The 24,978-nt window shown below is 35.2% G+C and overlaps 1 protein-coding gene across 1 annotated transcript in view; it reads right to left on the bottom strand.

The window, feature by feature from the left end:
• SCaMC (Short Calcium-binding Mitochondrial Carrier) overlaps positions 1 to 24,978 on the bottom strand; it is a 229,036-nt gene that overhangs the window by 146,243 nt on the left and 57,815 nt on the right. The window contains exons 2-3 of the mRNA XM_081764835.1: positions 20,796 to 20,922; positions 7,131 to 7,218 (exon numbers count right to left, since the gene is read on the bottom strand). Of these exons, the coding sequence (XP_081620961.1) occupies positions 7,131 to 7,218; positions 20,796 to 20,922 (215 nt within the window). The remainder of the gene's footprint in view (positions 1 to 7,130; positions 7,219 to 20,795; positions 20,923 to 24,978) is intronic.

Here is a 24,978-nt window from a genome sequence, read left to right as displayed (position 1 = left end):
AGACGACAAGTATCTGAATCAACTATGAGAACCATCATGTTATACGACAAGGCGAACTGGGATCAGTTTCGTACTGATATAGATGTTGCTCTTGCCTCCTTTGTATCACCGACATCAGAGACCGACCTTAATATTACCGTCGATAGCATCAGCACAGCTATCACCAGTAGCGCCAACAAAAACATACCTACATATCGAGGCAAAACATACCAACCTATGCTACCTCCGCAGTACTTGACTCTCGTCAAAAAGTCTCGCGCTTACTTTCGAAAATACGAACAAACACGGAATCCAGAGTATTTGACTCAAGCAAGACGATGGCAAAGGACAGTTCATAACTATATTGTTGCTCATAAACGGCTTACCTGGAGCAAAGCATGTAATCAATTGAATACAGAGTCACATCCCACGAAATACTGGAAAAAATTTCATCTTCTAACTGGACAGACAGTTAGTTCATCTTACCCTCTCATACAGGATAATCAATCTCTAGATACAGATCAAGATAAAGCAGACGCTTTAGCCACACATCTTCAGTCAGTATTTACACCTCCGCCTTGCACACATCAATTCAGCCCTAGAGTTTCTGAAGAGGCAATTGCACAATTACTTCAACCTTCCATCCAGCATACTTTAGAAGCGGATAATCCTTTGACTCGTGAAATCACTTCCGCGGAGATACAGTCCATCATCAAGCAGAAACGTAGTACTGCCCCAGGCTTTGACCAAATAACTTACAGATTACTTAAGGAATGTTCGGTCCATTTTTTCATAATTCTAGCATCGATATATACATTTATGCTTTGAACTGGTTTCTATCCTCTTGAGTGGAAGGTATCTAAAGTCTGTATGTTTCTGAAACCCAACAAACCCCCGCATTCCGTACAGTCCTATCGTCCAATCCAGTTAACTTCCACGTTAGGTAAAGTCTTTGAAAAAATACTCGTATCTCGTTTACACCCATACATTATGGATCTACAACTTCTACCTCTCCATCAAACTGGATTTCGACCTCATTATAGCATAAATGATCAACTACTTCGTCTAACTACCATTATTACCAATCATTATAATAAGTCTCTTCCGTCCTGTCTCGTTTTAATGGATCTGGAAAAAGCTTTTGATCGGATTTGGCATTATGGATTATTTTATAAACTTCTTAAACTGGGTCTTCCTGTTACATACCTCAGAGTCATATTTTCTTTTATACTCAATCGAATAGCCTACGTCAGCATAAACAACACATTATCACATCCAGTCTTTCCATACACAGGAGTACCGCAAGGTTCTAGTCTATCTCCTCTTTTATACATACTCTATGCTTCCGATTTACCGTCTCCATCGCCGAACACTTATCTCTTTCAATATGCTGATGATACAGCTTTTCTTACACTGGGAAACACGATACAGCAGATTAATACAAACTTACAGACTACAATTACTAACTTTCTGAATTGGTGTAGTAAATGGAGACTTTCAGTTAATGAAGACAAAACACAAACACTTGTTATTTTACCTCCTAAATGCCGCAGCAAAGTTAGACGAAATCCAAATTTACTACAGATACGTGTGGGAGATCACTTTCTTCAACGAGCTAAAACAGTAACATACTTAGGAATCATTTTTGACGATAAGTTGCGATGGACACCCCACCTTCAGACACTTGTTATCAAAGCAAAGAACCGCTTACAACTTCTTCGTCGTCTGGTTGGCCAGACCTGGGGTTTAAATTCCAAATTATTGCTTAACACATACAAAGCATTTATGCGGAGTATACTTACATTTGGACACATAGCCTGGTGTTCAGCGCCTCCGAAATTTTACAATAGACTTGAAATTCTTGAGAGACATGCCATTCGTCTTGCATTTAGGATAAAACTTCCGTATCATAATGCTGACTTGTATGACAAAATTACCTTTCCTCCGCTTGTTCAACACATAGCACAATTGCGTCAGAAGTTCATAACTACCAGTCTCCATGATCATAAGGATATCTTTCTTGACACTATATTTACAGATTTACAACAAGAATCTCAATCTAAGTACTGCTATACACCACTCAGAGTTTTGCTTTCCATATACATCCGCACTCTTCCAGCAGATCACCACCATGCCACCTTCTTCCGTCACCAACTCATCCGTCAACATCTTCCACATCTTTTTCCATCATAGCACTTGTCTCACTACAACACTAATCTGGGCTTACCCCATGTTTCTCATCAGTCCTGAGCCGCCCCAGGACAGAAGATTAATCTGCATTTGTTTGTACTAACATCTATATGTTGTGTTGTGGCGTTACGAGCACCTCACTCATTATTTTTCCATTTTTTTGCATTTTCTACTTTATTTATTAGTTTCAGTTTTTTCCGCACCTTTTTTATCTTTTGTATGTGCACCTTTCCTTACTAGTTTGTTATTATTCATATATTATTAATGTTATTGTTGTTTAATATCTTTATTTTTTGATTTTTGTTAGTGTATAATAACAATAATTGTTTCACAGCTCTTTGACCAGCTATGAGTTTAATAAAGAATAATTGATGCTCCCACACCCCTGGCCAAGAGAGAGGGCGAAACCCTCTAGTGGCCGTTTCTTTATACCCATGCATTCCAAGTTCCCCAGCAATCAACCAATGTTATACTTAAATTGATGCCCAACACTCTCCAACTCAATAAATAAAGTACTGTCACTACCCACCACTCTAAAAAAAAAAAAAAAAAAAAAACATAAATTGCATCGCCTCCATAGCCAAGTCAAAGAGCACCCACCTCATAGGCTGGATGAAGGTTTATATTCTGTGTAACTTTTCAGATACTAATGGAAAATTGTAATGTACACACGTCTCTGTTTTTCCACAGTCAACGCCAATATATGGGGTTTCTCTTTCATGCCTAAAATAAAATAAATCAATCTATGTCTATATTAATGCGTAATATGTACCTCTATATCTTAATAAAACATAAATCTAATTACTATATAATGCAAGTCTGACAATCACGTGGTATCATGTCATTCTCATAACATTTTATACTGTCGCAAACGCAAATACTACGTAAATCCTTCAGCCCTATTTGTATCAATAGTTGATAACACAATACAATACATATATTCCAAATACTTGTACTACACCACGCATATACATAATTGCCCATTCAAAACTTTCAACAATTTCTAATTGTACAATTATTTTCGTGTAAGTATGTTAAATACTAAAAATCAACAGTTTTCATAATTTCGTCTACGCAAATATATAATCTGCAAAGTTGTATGCTAATCAATGTGTTCCGTATTAGTACATAATCTATACCAATATAAATATACCATTCCAGCACTAAAAGTACAATTCGTCTAAATTTTAAATAACTAGTCAATAACATTAAAATATATATAATTATATACATTGTAAATAATTCAATCAATAATATTCTAATTTCGTAAGTTGTATTTATAAATAAGTCCCTAAGTATAAAAAATACTATATTCCAATAATTCAAATCTATTCAAAACTGTTTTAACATAATGGCACTAACATCCTCTCCGGTAAATGTAAAACAATAACACCAGTAAATACAAGTCTTTGCCTATGTCTTATGCCTTCAAAATTGTTGATTCATGCTTTCAATAGTACACCAATACTAAAATATGGGTTTCTCTTAAAAATATTACCCGTTGTATTCATTAATATATTATTTCCTAAAATAATAAAACTTTCCCAAACATTCCACATGTCATCTTCCCTATGCATCATGCTGGTCTCATTCCATAATAATTTTGTTATCTCCTAAGCTCATTCTAAAATAGCTTAAAACCCTATCTGTAATGTTATACATTAGCAGTTAAAATTGCCTCATACTTTACAAACAAAAAATATTAAATATTTTTACATACATAAAGCATTTTATACCCATTTCAATAGTTGCAAATACGTCAATTATCTGTCAAATGTATTTGCTGTTGCTTCAAATTAATTCAGTTCCACACGTAAAATCAATCACCATATAAAGCTTCCCAACTGTTATCAAATATTATAAGGAATATATATTCTTATAATTCAATACATGGTAAATAAAAACAATATAATTATCTCTGGTACTTGTTAATTCTATAATAGCAGCTACATATATACTCTAGTTCGCAGTAAATACAATATACTTAAATATTATGCTCCATACCGTAATCCAATTTAAAATATTTTCAAGCTATTATTTATCTAATTCTTTCAAATGGAAATCGTAGTGCCAATTAGCATAAAAACAATCTTCAGCATTTCCTCAATATGTGCAACATTCATCAATGCAAACCAATACTAAACAATTCCCAAGCAACGTGTAAATTGTAATACTCCGCCCATTCCAAATCCATCATGTGCCGTTCCGCACATTCAATACGTTAACGCAAACCAATACTAAAACTGCACCCGAATATAATCTTAAATACATCTATACAAATAAAATATAAGTTTGTTCTATTTTATAGCAATTCAATATACTTCTACAAACCATATTATTAAATAAAAATCCTAAATAAATAATAAACAACCCTACAGAGTGCATACGTATCCAGTTAAACCTAATTTAATAACCTCATTACAAACTAATATATTACGCTTAAATGGTGCTTCAATTCAATAAACAATAATAGCTTTCTCTATTTATTTTATTCTCTTCTCTTTCTTGTACATCTAAATCTCATGTAATTCAGCTTAAGTCTCCCCTTCATTCTGTATCAGTCTCCCATATAACGTGGCTGTTAAATAAAGTTGTAATTATTGCCAATAGATGGCAGCACAGTTGTACATATCGTAGTATTGTGGGGTTCCGCTTTCTTTATCAAAATGTCTTGTTATCTATTATTATTATTTCAATTTTATAATAATTAAGTACATGCTAAAACAAAAAAATAATATAAATTAATCACCTAATGCAATAATATATTAAACTATGCAACTTCGCCCAGCCAAATTCTTCACAATTTTAATTACCATCAATCTATACGACAATGCAAGCAAAACGCGCGCATTCGCATTTCAAAGTCCTACTATGGAGGAACCTCTGTTCAACAATCACGCAACGCCGCCATATTGGAAAAAAAATCCGTCCATCAAAAATCACAAATGGCAAAGCCCAATTCTTCATACGTAAGTATATACATATGGTAAGTATTATAGGTTAATTAATTCCATAAATTAATTAGTTTTAAAATTCAATAATAATAATGCGCGTTTGCAATTATATAAATATATCATGTAAAGCAATACGTAGTTCCCGCGTATATATGCGCCACGTCTTGTAATTCCAAGTCCATAAAACCATTCAAAACAGGTATGGCTATAAGTAATCACGTAATCATACAAAACAATTACTAATGTATAAAAAATCTGTAACAAAACCACACAATAATGGCGCCAGCGGAAACATCTTACACGCGTCATAAGGTAAATAAAAAAACAAACAGTGCTTTCTGAGCACTGTTAAAATAAACAGAGCTTTCTAATGCGCAATAAAAATAAACTTTGGTCGCGGGTAAAAATAACAGGGCTTTCTGTGAACTAATAAAAAATAAACAGAGCCTTCTAAGGGTTGCTAAAAATGAACAAAACCTTCTAAGGTTTGCTAAAAAATGAACAGGGCTTTCTAAGGACTAATAAAAAATAAACAGGGCCTTCTAGGGTTGCTAAAAAATAAACAGGACTTTCTGAGAACTAATAAAAAATAAACAGGGCCTTCTAAGGGTTGCTAAAAAATAAACAGGACCTTCTAAGGTTTGCTAAAAAATAAACAGGGCTTTCTGAGGACTAATAAAAAATAAACAGGGCCTTCTAAGGGTTGCTAAAAAAATGAAGAGGGGTTTTGTAGGCTGATAAAAAATGAATAGGGATTTCTAATGCCTAATAAAAATGAGCAGGGCTTTCTGTGAACTAATAAAAATGAATAGGGGTTTCTGTGGACTAATAAAAAACAATCAGTGCTTCTGAGCACTGTTAAAATAAATAAAACTTCCTAATGCTTAATAAAAAATAAACAGGTCTTTCTGTGGGCTGGTAAAAAATAAATAGGGCTTTCTGTGGACTGATAAAAAATAAACAGGACTTTCTGTGGGCTAATAAAAAATAAACAGGACTTTCTGTGGGTTAATAAAAAACGAATAGGGGTTTTTGTAGAGTAATAAAAATGAATTGTGTTTATTTAATGAAAATCAGGTAAATTATAGGTAAATTATGTCATTATCAATTCACAAACAGGTAAAAAAGTCCCTCTAACCATATAAAAGTATTGTAAGCCCGTATATACCTGTCCCAAGGATTAAAAAACTTCTCCAGACATACTGGCACCTCTAGACAATGTGCTACAATCCTACTAACATCTTTAGCAAATAGTGTCTCAGCGTAGCCCATTTTTGATTTTGATCCCCCGGACATTTTCTACAGGAAAGAATGCTATTGATTAACGCTAAAGATTAAGTTTGTCCTAGTATCAGCTAGTTTTTGAGCTATTTGGATAGAAAATACATTACATCAGCCTTTCCCAACCTGGAGTCCGCAAGCCAGTCTGAAAAAGACACACACAGTGATAGATATGAGAAAATGGATCTGAGAAAGGCACTTCGCTTAAAAGTTTCTTCGTGTGATCCTGACATTTCCAAGTTAGTGGCTGAAAGATAACACCAACCATGACATTGACTGAAGTTGTGTACCTGTCAAAATGTCCGGCCCCAAGCTTGAAACCCAGGACCACCCGATTCCGGAGTAGGCATCATACCATTCTAACATGATTATGCATTGCAAAGAAAAACAAACACCCACACCCATGTATTATATACGTATATATTAACACGGGAAGAAACACAAATGCTAACAATACTAACTGTATATATTGCAAGGGGTCCTTCACATGAATTGAAGACTTTAAAGAGAGCCGCAGTGTGAAAAAGGTTGGGAAAGGCTGCATTACATGTAACGCTTCCCTAATAATAATTTGCTGGCTACATTCGTAGTGTTACTCAAAAGTCTCCCAATCTATGTTCAACTTTGCAAGGTTAACGGTCGGTTTTCATGTTCATAAAACACAATAGTCAGCAATCATGCTTTTATGTAGTTCTTTTTAAATATCAAATATAAAATATAACTTACCTTAACAAGAGATTCATTGCCTCATTGGAATCAATTTCCACTCCCAGATCTTTAAATGCCCTTATTAACTCTTCTAAATCGATTTTCCCTAGAAAGAGAGAACAGGATACATGCAATTACATATCAATGATGCATTATTGTAATGAAGAAATGTAAAATACAATGAAATTTACGATAGCAAAACAAAGATGGCATACTACAAAAGGAACGGATTTGCTAATATCAAAGAACGTAACGATAGCAGTAGGGAGGATATAATGGGATATGCATACGGCGTCCCACTTAATTTCTTTTCATAGTCCAACGCAGCGCCGTAACTTAGCTGGCGGGAAAAATTAATACGCGTATTTGGGCCCCCTAGAAAAGTCGTTATTCTAATTCTTGGGCCCCCTCTTTCCATTTTTCTCTTACTTTTTATGGGCCCCTCGGAGCTTGTGGGCCCTCCCCACGGCAAGGTCTGTGGGGCCGTTAGTTACGCCCCTGGTCCCCTTCCATACATGACAAATTAATTAAGGGGACAATATTGATAAATCTCAAAGCCATATGAATAAATATTATTTCTAGGGCCCCTAATAGTACACTTTTTTTTTTTTTTTTTTTTTTACTGAAATAAGCCCACGACTCATTTTTGTTTTTATTTCGCTTTCGTGTGTTATGTTGTTTATGTAATGTAGTGAACCCTTTTAATGTTTCATTTACAATTTCATGCTTCTGTCGTACATGGAACAAGAACAATTTGTCTTTAAGTGGGCTCCCTCGAACGGCGGGAAGCTTTCCTGGGGAGGCAGTTGCTCCTCCTGCCCCCATAAGTTACGCCCCTGGTTCAACGTGTACTTATCTTACATTTACGGAAGAACAAGCGTATATGGTGATCAGTACATGCTACGGTAGAATGCACACCTATCTAAAATTCTAGCGTATATGGTGATCAGTACATGCTACGGTAGAATGCACACCTATCTAAAATTCTAACATTACATCACTGAATAGCAGCAAGAGTTGAGTTGAGTTGAGTTGATTTTAGTTTAGCGTCCCGTTCAGCAGCGAGGCTATATGAGACGTGGACCTACTGATTAACGTGGAATCCGAACCACATGAGCTCCCGCCGGAAATCGAACCCGGGTCTCCCACGCCAAAGGCGCGTACGCTAACCGCTTGGCCACGGGGGAGCTCTGAATAGCAGCAAGAATTGATTGATTGATTGATTGATTGTGGATGTGAGCAATGAGATTAGAGTTACCAACGAGATGGAAGCCCGGGAGGCTGGGCTGTCTCGAAAAGTGTCATAGAAGTGATGTCTCGTCTCGGAAAGTGCAGATGTCTCCTCTTGTATATCATCACGAAAATTATGTCTCGTCCTACGGGTAATAATCAGTTAAGACTATTTGTCCCCATCGCTAAAGGATTGCTAATTTTGCAATGATTATTTAAGAAGCACAAAACATGTTTAAAAGATAAACAGAATCACAAAGCATGAGATGAAGAGGTTTGGAGAACGTTGAGAATATACCGATTACAAATAAAACTGATTGCGAGCATATGATCAATAAAAACACCACTATCTCTCAAGATGCAACTGAGATACTTAGGTACTAAAAACATTTTCTGACATGAATATTCGCGACATTTGGTTGAAATATGCTAGATACTCTAAGAAACGGTGCTCTTCACATGACAGTCGATAAACACAGAGTATCTAGTACGACTGAGTGAGACGAAAGGGATTTATGCACAATTACGACGAGAGTATCTAATTTTTTGCAACTATCATTCAACGACGTGTATTAATTATCGAAAAAGAAGCTTCACAGCGTGTAATTTACTTTCGTTCGTTTAGTTCCAATCCGCTTGCCATCTTATGAACAAAACACTCTTAGAAATCGGAGCAAAACCATGAGACTCTCTTGCCAAAGTCGGTGTGCAGGATGATGCTTCCCGGAATGCTGACATGTTCTGGCAACGAGCAAACAACAATGACGAAGCCCTGTTGCTGCAGCTAATGGAATCTCACTATAGAATGTATTGCACGAGACCGTGATGGAATTGACATTCTGCTAAGTTTACAAGAAAGCACAACAAGTTTCAGCGCTGTTACTTCTGCAGTGAACACTAAACTGTGACGATGCAGACGATGTGAGTGGCATGGTTCTGATAGTATATCTCACGATGTTAACACTAGTTCATTTGTTTCTATACACAGGGTACCAAAGAAATAAAATAAGATGCTTGATGGTAAATTCTCATATGTAGTTTCTCGATAAAATCGTCAAAATTAATTTTTATAGTAATAAAAAGTTGTTCTGTGCCAATAATTCTGCTATTTTTACTTTGCTAAAACACATTTTTATTTATTTCTTTATTTATTTGATTGTGTCTATTGTAGTTTGTTTTCTAACAGTGGTATAGATGGTCCTAATAATGATGTCCATCCTACTCGTTATTATGGTTTGATTACAGAGATATTCGCTTACACACGTTAATCTTAATATTTTTCAGCTTAAAGTACTCTTGACTTCCTATAGTGTCAAAGACGCCAGAACCTTAAGAGAAGCAACATAATTATTAAAGGGAGTTAAATGAGGTATACGAGGTATACAGCAGTTACTAACGTCAGGGACAAAAAACATTACATATACTACAATTTACTATGATATCAAAGGAAATACTCTCATAAAATGTCTCCAAATATAGATCTCACAATATGTAGATCAAACACATTGTTTTTGCCTACATGGAATAATCTAAAGCACACAGATTATACAATGATAGGTTTATTTAAAAAAAGGAATGAGGTATATGTTGTATTTATTGATTTAGAAAAGGCTTTTGATCGAGTGAATTGGAAATTGTTGTTACGAGTTCTGAAAAAGGTTGGGTTGAAATGGAAAGATCGAAGACTCTATATATATATATATATATATATATATATATATATATATATATATATATATATACAGTGGCGTATTTAGGGAAGGACTTCCGGGCTTAAGCCCCCCCCCCCGAAATCTTACTATAGTAAAGTATATGAAATATCTTGAAGAATTTTCACATTTTCAGGCAAAGCCCTCCCCGAAAGTTAGCAAAGCCCCCCCCCCCGAAAGAAAATCGTAAATACGTCACTGTAAACCAACAAGTAATGTTAGAAAAGGAGTGGATATGACGCAATTGGAAGCGGAGTTCGGCAAGGATGTTGTTTCTCGCAAACATTATTTAACATCTATCTACAAGAGAGAGTGAAAAAGAGCCTACATAATGAAGACGGCATTACGGTAGCAGGTAGAATGATAAGATATATACGCTTTGCAGATGCGGACTTGAGGCGGAATCTGAAAAGAAAATCAATAAGATGTCATAACACTTGAGGAAGGGCTGTGCAAATGTCTTGGAAATAAATGGGATGAAAATAAATGTTAGAAATACAAAAACCATGGTGATTAGGACGAAGTGCACGGTGTTCAACATAGAAATAAGAGAGAAAATAGAACAGGTAACTAGTTTTTGATACCTGAGCATGATATGAAGTGCGCACGTGAAATAAGAGCAAGAATCGGAATGGCGAAAGAAACCTTAATAAAGAAGAAAAATCTGTTTTGTAGGATCTTGAAGAAATAGAAAATAGACGTTGTGGGACGCTGAGAAAAAGATTCATAAAATGCTTTGTGTGGAGTATTGTACTGTATGGGTCAGAAACATCGACATTACGCAAAATAATGGAAAACAACTAAAAAATTTTGAAATGTGGGTGTGGAGAAGAATGGAGAAAATTAGATAGGTAAAGCGGAAAACGAATGAGAGAGTGTTAGAAATGGCGGGGAAGAAAAGAAGAGTTTTAAATGTTATTGAGAAGAGGAGAAATTGGTTGAGACATTGGCTCAAAGGAACTTCCATGAGAGACGTGCTAGAGGGTACGGTGGCGGGAACAAAGGAAGCTACAATTGACGGACGATATCAAAACAGAAAAATTGTACGTGAAGACCGTGGAGCATGGAAGCTTATCAGCTGCAACAAGTGACCTGCCAATAATAGCAGAACACCTATGATGAGATTAATATAATTAACGTTTAACGGAAATATTTTCGAAGATGAGACATACTCATACACCAATCGATATATCTTACGCATTGTGCAGAATAAAATGATGTGCAAGAGTCTACAATTTGTAAATTGAAAAATTGATGCTATTGGAAAACAATGCTACTTACTCTGAAACATACCATCATTACGCTCTTTATTATGATACTAGCAAGACGGCCATACATCGTACCGTTCATGAGACCTGGAATTATCATTTACTCTTTTTAAATTCCTGTTAAATTTAAATATTGAGCAAACGTACGTCAGTTGATAGACTACATCGACCTGAGCAAGATAATACGTTTGAGCTTAAATTCGCATATGTAGCTCTCGAAGAAAAAAAAAATGTACCTCAGTAGCGCTGAAAAGTATACTGTTCGCTGCCAATAACAAGTGAGTTTCGTTTTACAGCCCTCAAACTACGGCAGACTTCCGAAGTATGAGAATTCAATACTCAGTAATACTTGAAGTAATACATACTAGTTGCAATATATTTATAAGATCAAAAACATAACCTGTCCCTCGGACGCTGAATTCATATCAAAAAGCCATTACTCGCTATGCTTTACTATTTTTGTTCTATGGCGATAAAGGTTGGAATCGGAAATTGTTAATTTGAATCAATTCCGGATTGAATAAATGGTTAAGGAAGGAAATAGAACCTACTCTCGGAAAGCTGAATCGATTTGAAAAAAATATATATATAGCTCTATGTTCCTTATCATTTTTGCTCTAAGGGAATCAGTACTGGAATCGGAAGTAATAGTAAATTTAAACCATTTCCGGTTTTGTACTGTTCCGGCTTGTGATAGTATGTGCTCTTGAGTGATTGGATCGATTGCAGAAGACCGTTTAGTGCTACGTATGACCATTTTTGTTCTACGGCAATAAATATTGAAACCAGAATTCGTTATTCTGAACCGCTTCCGGTTCGAATGGAGGGTCAATAGAGAAGGCGGAACCTATTATTTGAAAGGTAAATCAATTACATAATAACACATCTCGATCTCTCTTACCGTTTCCACTCTATGGAAATCAGTATTGAAACCGGAAGTGGTCGTAAATTTCAACTGCTTCCGGTTTTATGGAGTGCTGTTAATTATGACGATATGTTCTCTTAAAAAACTTAATTGTTTGGGGGAGGAAAACTGTTTGTCGCTATCTCATACCATTTTGTTCTACGGCGATAAATGTTGAAACAGTAAATAGTCAATTTGAACAACTTCCGTTTTGAATAGAGGGTTAAGGAGAATATGGAACCTATTCTTGGGACGTTGAATCAATTACATAAAAATACATTTCAATATCTCTTACCGTTTTTGGTCTATGAAAAACAGAAACCGGAGAATTGATTGCAGTAAACAGTTTGTCGCTGTATATTACCATTTATGTTCTATGATGGTAAGTGCTGAAGCTGGATATGACTAATTTGAACCACTTCCGGTTTGAGTAGACTGTTACTAAGGAAGATGGAATCTTTTCTTCGGACGCTGAGTCGAGTGAAAAAAAAAAACTATTTCTCTTGCCGTTTTTGCTCTGTAGAAATAAGTATTTAAACAGGAAGAAACATTAAATTTGAACGACTTCCGGCTTCGGTGTAGTCCTCTAAGACCTTATGCCGAGTCGTTTAGAGGTATGATTAGCGTCACACTAAAGGCCTGACTACTGGAGGAAACATATGTTAGTCGAACTCTTTAGTATGGCACTAACACGCGTCAGAATGATTCTGCATAAGGCCCCTAATGTTCAGGATAATCATGGTACGTTGACTTGAGACGCTGAATCTTTTGCAAAAAAACACCTCGCTGTTATTGTTTTGGTTCTATGGTGATAAACGTTGAAACTGGAAATGACTAATTTGAACCACTTTCAGTTTGAATAGAGGGTAACTGAGGGAAATGGACCCTCTTCTTAGGATGGTGAATCGATTGCAAACAATTCGCATCTCGATATCTCTTACAGTTTTCAATCTAATATCTGTCGCGAGAAGGACGGAGGGACAAAGCCCTTCTACAAGACTTCCGACACTTACGCATAACATTTAATTGACAGTTTCTATTTTGCTGAAAGAATATTTTTTTTTTTATTTATGTACTGTGCCTAGGTATATGTAAAAAAAATACTACTTGTCAAATAAACAAATATCCAGGAAAACTCATATACTAACTGCACCACGTCATTACAGAAAACTAATCGTTTTCATTTAATAGCAAACTTGAAATGTGAAATCTGTTTGGCTCTTATTTCACAACGATGTTTATGTTGGAAGTCAAGCTAGCGTATCCAAACAAGCAAGCAGATGGAGAAAGATTATTTTTTTTTACGACTTCTCTCGAATTGTCATTAAAATACTTTACGATTTATAAACTTCATTAGATACCATTAAGAACAACAACAACAACAAAAAAGTCATGAAGTCTTGCAACAAACGACATTTTTTATAACACTACATATAGCAAAGAGTTTAGTATTTTAGTTGCTAACCTGCTTTTCCACCATTTGTTACAACTGGTTAATTATTGTCTGAACTAATAAGGGCAGTAGGTGATTTCGTCCCAAAGATGAGTCGAACTCATGTATTCGATAGAGCTAGTGGAAGTGTAAAAGAAAAACTCACCTCGCTTGGGTTCTTGGAAATATTGCTTTCAAATATTTTCCACATCAGTAACAGGATACTTTGCCTATATATTCCGTTCGAATCATTTGTGAACTTTGGATTTCATTCTGGTTATGAAACTTGTATTAACTGCAATACCATCGCATTTGTCCAATGTTCTTGGAGCAAAGAAAAATCTCTAAATTGCAAATACCAAAACATTTTCCGCAAATCTCATTAACTGGACCTTATAGAGACATTTCAAATACTGGTTAATGAAGCACTTCCAGTTGTTGCTAATCACACCAAATTTCATTGGTATCCGTCAGACAGTTAATGTGCTAAATTAATCTAAAATGTATCTAGACTATAATTGGAGACAAACACTAATTTATCAGATTCTCAAATTACCTTATTCAACATAATTTTTACAGTAATGAAAACCGTGTTCTATTGATTAAAAAAAATATCTATACACCAAGAGTATTGGATGAATGCAATGGTATTGCAGTTAACGCAGATTTCATAGCCAAAATTAAATTAGAAGTTAATAGGGGATTCGAATAGTTTAGGACCATATGTCCTGTCAAAGTTGCGCAAAATGTTTGAGAGCGATTTCTTCAAAAAGCCAATTGAGATTATTTTTTCTGTTACAATAAGTTGTACAGCTCCATTAATGCTATCGAATACATTAACTAATTTCACTCATCTTTATGGTGAACTTGCCTACTGTCTCTGTAAATAAAATAAACTCAATTCCATGGTCTCACAATCTACAGAGAGCTATGCACGACGACACGGATTTTAATTGTGTGATACTGATGTAAGTACATATTTCAGTGATGGGCAAACTTTTTAAGGAAGCGACCAAAAAACTTTAAGCGGGCAAATATATAATTTATTATAAACAACAGTTCTAACTCCAATGTTAATGTAACATTCGTATATCTTACATAAGCAAATAAATTAATTTGTAGTCACTAAGCTAAATATAAAAGAGGGGGGAAAATCCAGAATTTCTCCCCCTCCTCCTCCTTTCCACTCGTCAGATTAGGAATCATGTTGCGAGCCGGGCAAAGCCGCAACTGGCCCGTGGGGAGTACTTTGTCAATCACTGACATATTCCATCGCTGTTTTTATACCTTTCTAGTGTTTGTCCCCCTTAATTCAACTAGCTCCTTGATTATCTCACGATGGTGGATCAACACTGTCAAGTCTGTACCCTTTACTGAGGGTCAAATTCGAGACCACGAGTCATCAAAAATAAAAAAAATAAAAAGTTAAGCTAAGCGTATTATTACACGAGAAACCTTAACAGAGTTAGTGAAAAAAAAATTGTTAACATTTCATTAAATATTATATCCTCAATTTAACAACTTGGTAATGAAACAATTAGTAAGTCTTACGAAATAATGCCATTCTTATATTTATTATTCACTATTGCCTCCGGAATCCTAATGATAAATTCGAGCAAATCTTGGCATGAAAATCCGAACGCTGATTTGGAATCCAAACACCCAGCCCGTTTTTCGGACCATCTATATAAAGCTTTGCTGTTCAATACGTTGCAGGAAGTTGCTCAAACCATTTCGTGTGATTTTCGGTACTAGGGTCAAAATAATTTTGAAATTTCAAGTTTGATTAATCCAGTTTCTAATTCCAAGTCTAAAAGAGAAAAAACGTTTTGGGAACTCAAACGAGGTTCTGGAACAGATTAAATTGTGATTCCAAGGTATTACTGTATTATATATATATATATATATATATATATATATATATATATATATATATATATATATATATATATATATATATATACATGTAATATAAGGAAGACTGTTAGATATCAGACATCCTGCAACGGCATAATGTAACATCTAAGGGCAGTGCCTATGTAGCATACGAATAACGTATGCTCCTCCGTATTGATTTCTGTAGTAAGCAAGAGGATTCCATATATTTCTACAATATACCGCTGTCCGGAGAAAGGATTTTTCTCAGTGTGGGTAAAAGGCAGTGAAACCAATACCACATGACATGGGCGGCTGCATCCCATTAAAGATGTCGGAGGTGGTAGACTGTCGAGATTGGTAAAACAAGAAAAGGAGCAAACTGTGATACAATTAACAGCAGAATTTAATATTGTACAAAGTGTAAGGTGAATGAGTACAGAGTTCACGATAGTTTTACATATGGGCCTCCGCACCCGACATCCTACATGCGTACCAATTTTAAACGTACGGCATTGTCGATTACGACTGGAATGGACATATGCCCATTACCACTGGACCGCAAAGTAATGGCCAAAGGAATCACAATACTGCCTTCATCACATCAATGGCCAGGTCAGAATCGTCATCTTCCAAGGGAAAAACTGCTCGAGACATGCACACCAGGATGAAGACTTTATTATAATTTGATGGCTTCATTACAATTTGGGTAACCTTCACATGGTCACCCATAAGTCCAGCAGCGAGTGTGGAGGGCACCGTGGTAACTCCGGACTGTCCGCAGGTCATTGCTGATCATGTACACCCATTCATGTCGGCCACGTTTCAAGCTGGCAATGTAATTTTTCAGCACGACAACGCTTCTTGTCATAAAGCTAACGTTGCGCTGCAGTGGTTTGAGAACTACTGATGCTGTAATGGCTCCCAAATTAACCCAATATTATCCTATCTGAAACTTTTGAGAGATCATTGAACATCATTTCCGATCTCATCCCTCGTTGCGGAATTTACATAAATTAAGTAACTTAAATATGCAGACATGGTGCACCATGGCTCCAGTCACCAAGGCGTCACTGCTACTATGCCAAACCGCATTGCTGCTGTCCTGTAAGCCAAAATTAAATGAAATCTTTCAGTTTTACGTCCCGTGGTTTCATGGAAGCCAAAGATGAACATATAAGATATTAGATAGATGGTAATAATGTTTTGGAGAATATATATACTCACATCAAAATTGCCTGGTACGTATAGTCACCAGCAAAACAATGCCGGCCAATTTGAGTACAATTTGCATAAAGAAACATGTCATTTTTAGCATGAGAGTACATGTTCAAACCAAATCCTCCGTTTCAAAGTTTTTGACAAAATGCATAAGTTAAAATCGAATATCAAAATATTGAAAAATTGAAAGATCGGACATCAAAAACATAGCAATATCGATAAACCTACATTAATAATATTCTGATATCGACATTTTAATATTTACAAATATCTACTGTATGTATCGAAATATTGCACAGCTGAACTCAAGAGTACTGCAGACTGTATAATGAGTGAAATTATTTCCAAAAATTAATTAGCAATCAAATGTGTAGAACAGAACTACATTATCAGGTAAGTTCAAGGAATTTAATACTGTTCTATTAAGGTTTGAATTCACTACTAATCATGACGGTATATAAATTGGTAGTAAAATTTTTAATACTATAAAATAAGCATTGTCCTCCCTACCTGCCCTTCCCATATTTAGATATTCAAAAAACTTCAAGGATAGTAAAAAATCGAACTTCAAATGAGAATTTTAAAATGTCGGTGATAACATATATTTAAAAAATTACACGTTTTGAATTCATTCGCTACAAAACATGCTAATATACTCGGTACAAAAGGTGCCCGCAGAGCTTATCGCAAAAATATGTCTGGCGAACTGATATTTCTTGGGAGCGAAACCCTCGAAGTGTTGCTAATGTCGTATAAACAAGTGCATGTATTCCGTTTTCAGTTAAAGAATACAGTACCTAAACTTTTAAAAGCATGCCGATATCTGAAGTGGAAACCATTCATGGACATCTCCAGCTCTAAACTTAAGCGGAAGAATAGTGAATGCTGTTGAATGATTATTAAATAACGGGATATTGAATAATTAAGGCAGTGACTCGAAGTAAATGTGGGGCCGCGGTGGCTCAGTGGTAGAGCGTTCACCTCTGGTGCTTGGGGTTCCGGGTTTGATCCCAGCCCCCGCCAAGTGAACGTTGTGGTGGACAAACACCGTGTGCGTGGGTTTCCTCGGGGTTCTCTCCCGTTTCCTCCCGCTTTCTTCATTCCACCATTTCATTCATTACTCATCTTCACAGTCTCCTTTAGCCTAACCGGCACAACTGTGGGACGTAAAACTCAAAAGATTTCATTTCATTTTTGCTTTTTGCTGAAATATCAGAATTAATTAATAGGTCAACACTCGCCAAAATGGCTTGACTACTAAAAGCAATCTTTCTTTAAGATGGCACGAATGACATTAATTAATGTTTTGGAGAAAAACCGGGACATTTGGAGTTTTGAACTTTTTTGCAAGGGGGAAGGGGACGTGATATAAATCCGAGATTATCTCGGCTAAACCGGGACGTCTTCCAAATAATTTCCTGGACACAGGAACTAAATTTATTCACTCTACATCAACAAATACTCTACTTTTCCAACAATGAACAGTTTGATTGAAGTTTAGGTATGCGATGAAAATTATCACATTACAGGAAAAACAGAATACTTTTTTTCTTGTTCACAAATTTAGTTTTTCAATTTGTAATCACTCTTTGAATTTAAAATCTTTTCCTACTCCACTTCGATTTGTATTTTTGACCATCAGATTCCCACTTCTGATTTGAATCTCCATTTTTTTCGCGTGCTCTACTTTGTTGCCATCACACATATTTTGTTTATATGCTACATTTTTTGTTTAGTTTTATGATTAAATTTCAATGCACATACTACGGACGAAACCGTAAGAAAAAACTCGATATTCAAATCACAAGCATAAAAATAAACATGAATCTTTTCTCAGCGCTATACAAACACAAGATCTGATATTAAATTTATTGTCTCAACTATTAAATAGTAATACAGATTTATAAATAAAATAAAATAGAATACATAAATAAAAGAGAGAACAGGGATATGAAATTGAAACGCAAAGAAACAATGACGTCATTCATTCTAGTTGGAAGGACTTTTAGAAGTATTATTCAAAATTGTGAATTGGGGTGCGAGGTGTTTCAATCAATAACCGAATGTGATCAAGGCTGTAAGCATGTGTTTTGAGTTCTCTGCAAACGACAGATTTAGAAATATAATAATAATACAATTCTTTACAAAAACTACGATTTGGAGGTGTCTGAGAGAAACAGAACATGACCGAAGATTCCGAAAACTTCTGGTTGGAATAAAGACGAATGGGTTTTATCTTTTTATTGGGTTACCTCCTTCAAATTAATCTCAGAACTTTAGTCTAAGAATCAATCAACTTGGGTCCAACGAACATCATGGAATCAAAAGATATGCTAGATTTTACAATTATGCCAATATCAAGATGCTAGATCTAGCATCATTATGCACGAAATGGCAAATGCTGCTCATTAACTAACTAACTAACTCTATGGCCTATGGAACCCGCAGGATCAGTGCCGCATTCACAAAAGCTTTTCACTGACTTCTATCCTTAGCCAACTGGATCCAGTTTCTACTTTGTATTCCTATTTCTACGAGATCCATCTTAATATTGTCCTCCCATCTGCGCCTAAGTCTTCCTAATGGTCATTTTCCGATTGGTCTTCCAGTTAAAACTTCGAAAGCGTTCCTATTTTCTTCCATTCTGGCTACACGACCTGCCCACCTAAGCCTCCTAGATTTGGTGATCCTAACAATGTTTGGTAAACCGTATAAATTATGTAGTTCCACGTTATGCTGCTCATTACCTTTTTTTATAGTTTCTTACTTTTAAGATGATTTCCAAGAGAATTGGTTATTTGAAATTGTCTTCGTTATTGCTCAGTTTTCCATGTAAGCTTATGGCCTCCTAAAGCAATTATACACAGACAAGCTTTAGTGTTATTTGCAATGTGGTGGAACTGATGAGACTTTTGAGACAAATAACCGACCAAGCAAACTTGTGTTGCCTTGAATTTTTCTTTCTTATAAAACTGAAGTTTGGCTAATGAAATTTTATGAGAGATTATTTGAGGTTGCTGTCATTTCTTTTTCAAGGATATTTTTATCTCTACTTCACCTTTGTGCTCTAAACAAGGACGCTCACACATTATGAGTAATAGATTTTTTTAAACCAAAAAGTGCTCTAAAGTTATTTGACAGATATAGGCTCTGAAATTGTCTGACATCTATATTTGAAGTCATTATAGAACAAATAAATTGCATATTGCATATACCTATAACTTCATTATCTGTGGATGATATACTGTGGATCCGAATGTAGATGAAATCTTTCATATTCATGCAAATTTCACGATCTATTTTTAACAATCTTATATTTGCAATGATATGTAAGAAATATACAACTTACGTATTTAAATTTGTTACAATAACATGACATGTACTTTTAATTTAATGATTTCAAATCGCAAGATGATACAATACACTTTATGGGAACTTCAGTTAAAAAGGATAGAGGAGGCTGCATGATACAGAGTAATTAGTAGATTGGGTGATTTGGAATTTAACATTCCTTTGGAACACCATGGCTATATAAGACATGAAGCTCGTAGATCATAACGTGAGCTCCCGCTGGTATCATAGCCACATGTACTGGCATGCACCAAAGGACACAACATTTCTGCTATGTTAGACATAGATATACAGGGTGGCCCAAAAGTGGGTATACACCCCTGCATTGATCAAGTATAACATTATACCTTATGGTTTACTTGTTTCGGCTGTTCCGAGCTTAAGGTATAAGTAAAAAAAAGGTTTTAAGAACAAATAATAAAGAAACTGATGGATAACAATAAGAAATGATATGAAATACAGTGAGCTGATCAGTACAGGAGTGTATACCTACTTTTGGGCCACCCTGTATACGTATATAAGTTTTAATTATGCAAGTTTTACTTAGTGCTATGGTCAGTTTTGCTTTATTAATAAATGTTTTAATTCTCTCAGCTATACTAAGTGGATCAAACGACCTCTCTTTTCCTTTATTGTGGGTGCTTAAACTAAAGAATACAGTACTTTCTACTGCAGAAGCATAGAGGCACTTACCATCTTGATTTCTATCAAATTTTGAGAACACCAGTTTCAGTTTCTTCTCATGTTCTTTCATATAATGAATAAACTCAGCTAACGTCACGTCCCCACTTTTATCTTTATCGGAATATTCCATAAATTTCTGAAAAAAGAAAAATAAGAATATGTATTAAATATATACTAAACATTACGCATCTATAATCTTACAACAAAAGTTTCACTCATTCAAGTTAGTATTTCAGACACAAAACTGATGCCTATAACAAAGCACGCTATTTTTAAATTTTATTCCAACGTGTAACATACGAACACATTTCTCCATCTGAATATTCTATCTGAAGACATGTTTCAATGGTGCAGTGGTAGGATGACTAGATGCTTGCACCTGTTATTCATGACTAGGATTGGGATTCTTTGAGGAAAATCTTATAGGAAGAAAGGGAGGAAGAAGGTGCTAAAAGAAGGTGAGAATGGTTCTCTTCCCTCAACTATTTTGACAACTACTCTTTTATCAAATTGAAAATTATACGTATAAACTATGTGTATCTCTATAATGTTAATTTAACCACATTAAGCATATCTTAAATTGTTAAATTTAAGAGTGTTGGCATTGTATTAGGAAATAACACATCTTTGTAGATGCGAAAGCTTCCTTTCATATCCATTCACTACAAAACATGATTTTCACAAATAAACCTGATTTGGACATAGTGTTTGAACATGATTTGGACATTAAAAAAAAAACTGATTTGGACATAGGGGAGGAAACATTAAGGCAATAAAGGGTCCCGGCAAACAAGGCGAAAGGAAATTTTCTTTCTTTCCAATTGAAAGCAACATTGGGCATATCCAGTACTCTCAGAGAGCTCATTTTCTGCTCTAAAAGAAGGAAATAAGCTAAACATTGCTGAAGTTTGCAACTGTGCTTAAATCATGTAATTGCGACAACTTGTTGTAATAACAGCTACTAAAAACTATTGCTGTATTGCTATAAAAGAGAAGAGAAACAACAATGATTTTAAATATTTTTTTTTTTACAAATACGCCATTTTCAGCAGTGTTGCGAACTTTATCAATGTTTATCATATCTCCGGAACGGTTTGAGATATCGAAGTGCAGTAAACAGCAACATAACTTATACGTCGATTGCAAACCATACAAGTAACTAGATATGATACTTACCTAAGCATTTCTTTTTTCGAAATATAAAGGATTTTTACAAAATTCAAATTTTCAAGCCCTGGTAACTTGGTTCCTATTCATTCGAAACAAGTCATACCATGATCATGGTATCCAATGCTAACGTACTTTCGATGAGTATTATCGTTTACATCTGCGTTGTGCTGTATGTGTTAGAGGCTTTCGAACTTTCAATGTTTGTGATGCTATGACATCCTTAGTTTGCAACACTGAATAATAAACGTGGTATTTTAAGTTTTCGTTTGACATGTTGATTTGAAATATGTAATAATCTGGCTTAGTATCATTTGGAAAATGTAACTCTACATTTGGTTGGCAACACTGTTCATCCGGTGATGTTACAAAACACCTAGGACAGTTTCCCAACCTTTTTCAACTTGCGGCACACTCCGGGTGTAATATGAATTCTCGCGGCACACTCATAGATTTTGTCATTTGTAAATATAAAATACTGCTTTTTTTTTTTTTTTTTTTTTTTGGTGATTACTGATCTCACAGAGAAGAAAGTTCGATTACTGGTTTTCGACCGTGGTAAATCATTATGCTACTTTATAATTTAAAAATAGAAAACAATTGCAATGCAATATTGGACTCAGTTTTTTTTTTTTTTTTAATGTGCTCAACCTTTCACTAGGAAGGAAGATCACTAAATAACGAACGAACAAACAAATCTCTTTTACTTTTAAAACACAAATGTAGGTAATTTGTATGCATACATTGCTTTGTCGAAAGGATTGAATTATATTTTAAAATTTCAAGTTACGAAATAGTCTGCAACAATAAAGAAGCATTAATGGTCATAAGAATGTTAACAAATACTTTTTTCAACATTAAAAATATACAAAAAAGTATAACAGGGTACGAAACTTAAAATTGTAGATTCATAGTAGAGGTTCATAGTAATATGAAATACAAATATACATTTTTCCTTATGTTTTGCAATTTAATTGTTGTATAATTAATAATTTTGTGTTCAATTCCTCGCGGCACACCGGTTGGAAAACGCTGACCTAGGACGTTACCACCCTCCCTATAGTTTCTTGGTTCAAAATTTTACTTCTCTGCCTTTTACGATTTCTGAGGTATTCACTACTATTATTATAAATGGACCACCCTGTATAAGCATATACAGTAATACGCTAAAGTTTGATCAAAGAGGATGTAATAGGTCACAAAACACCAAGTTTTGAATTTTTTTAACCCTTAAAAGGGAAGAAGTAGTATCAATGAAATTTACGAAAATATATATTTGGATTCTAGAGAGCATTCACCAAATTTTGTTTTTTACACTTATTAAATTTGAGGAGTACATCAATGTAACCTACGTCCCTCAAGAGGCGATTTTACACATTTTAATATAATTTATTCTCATATTGAATTTGCTCCCCCCCCCAAAAAAAGCTTTTGAATCCTTCCCAAACAAATTCCAGCATCTGTACCTCTATATGGCAATTCTTTCTATTTATAACTGCACCAATTAACTTTTTTTTTTAATTTTATCTTAAGTTTTTTAAAATTCTACATCATCATTCTTCATGTATTGTCTGTCAGTCGTTATCAAGACATCCATTATGTATTTGAAGTAACCTTCGGGATCTGATTCTCATAAACTTCACAGCTTGCCATAGTCATTGACATATAAGTGTGATATTTACAGAACTGAAGTCGCGTTTAGAAAGTCTTCCAAGTGAAAATTGCATTCGGCTAAGTTTGTAAATATTCAAATGCTCGGTGGCGTGAGAAAAAAGGAAGATAAAATCTGATATCACTGGACAGCAACTACCTGTATAGATTACGAAGATACCATTTCATTTAGAAAGCATTCGGTAATTGTTTCTCTATGAGTAGGGTTGCCAACCAACACCAATTTATCCGGACAGCCTCAACTTTATTCTAGGTTAACCTATCGTGCCCCACTTTGCATATTTTTGTTTCTACCAGTGTTACCCACGAGAAGAGAACTGTTTTTTAAAGACGAGACTAGAACAAAAAAAAATAATTGTTTCTTTTTCGAAACGACAAATTTCGAACAAAAACCATAGTTGCCTCGTTTACGATACGACAAATTTCGAACAAAAACCATGGTGGTCTCGTTTCTGAGTCGACAAATTTCGAACAAAAACCATAGTGGTCTCGTTTCTGAGTCGACAAATTTCGAACAAAACCCATAGTTGTCTCGTTTTCGAGATGACAAATTCGAACAAAACCATAGTTGTCTCGTTTTTGAGGCGAAAAGTTTCGAACAAAACCTGTAGTTGCTTCGTTTTTGAGCCGACAAATTTCGAACAAAACTATAGTTGTCTCGTTTTCGAGACGAGAAATTTCGTAAGTTTCGAGGTTAATACACGTTCGCTAGCCTTACATCTCAAATACTGTTTAATGTTAAATGATTCATAGTATAAAAAACTATAAATTCATAAAGTGATTGTACGAACACAATGAATAACATTTATCAACACTTAAAAAGTCATTAGACAATATCTCCAATAATAAATATGGTTTAAAAAATGAAATTTTTGAGTTTTACGTCCCACGGTTATGCCGGTAAGGCTAAAGGAGACGGTGATGATGAGTAATGAATGAAAATGGTGAATGAAGAAAGTGGAAGGAAACGGAAGAACCCCGAGAAACCCACGCACACGGTGTTTGTCCACCACAAAGTTCACTTGGAAGGGGCTGGGATCGAACCCGGGACCCCACGCACCAGAGGTGAACGCTCTACCGCTGAGCCACCGGGCCCCTTCGAGATGACAAATTCGAACAAAAACCATAGTTGTCTCATTTTTGAGGCGAAAAATTTCGAACAAAAACCATAGTTGTCTCGTTTTTGAGCCGACAAATTTCGAACAAAAACTATAGTTGTCTTGTTTTCGAGACTACAAACTAAAAAAAAAAAAAGTTGTCTAGTGTTCGAGACGAGAAATTTCGTAAGTTTCGAGGTTAATACACGTTCAAGGGCGCCCATGTTGTGGTTTCCAGGGGAGCAAGTATAAGCGAC

This window comes from Thermobia domestica, chromosome 7 (genome assembly GCF_964235325.1).
Source record: "Thermobia domestica chromosome 7, izTheDome1.hap1.1, whole genome shotgun sequence".
Classification (NCBI taxonomy): domain Eukaryota; kingdom Metazoa; phylum Arthropoda; class Insecta; order Zygentoma; family Lepismatidae; genus Thermobia; species Thermobia domestica.
The sequence above is the reverse complement of the archived record's forward strand: the minus strand, read 5'-3'. Positions and strand labels throughout refer to the sequence as shown.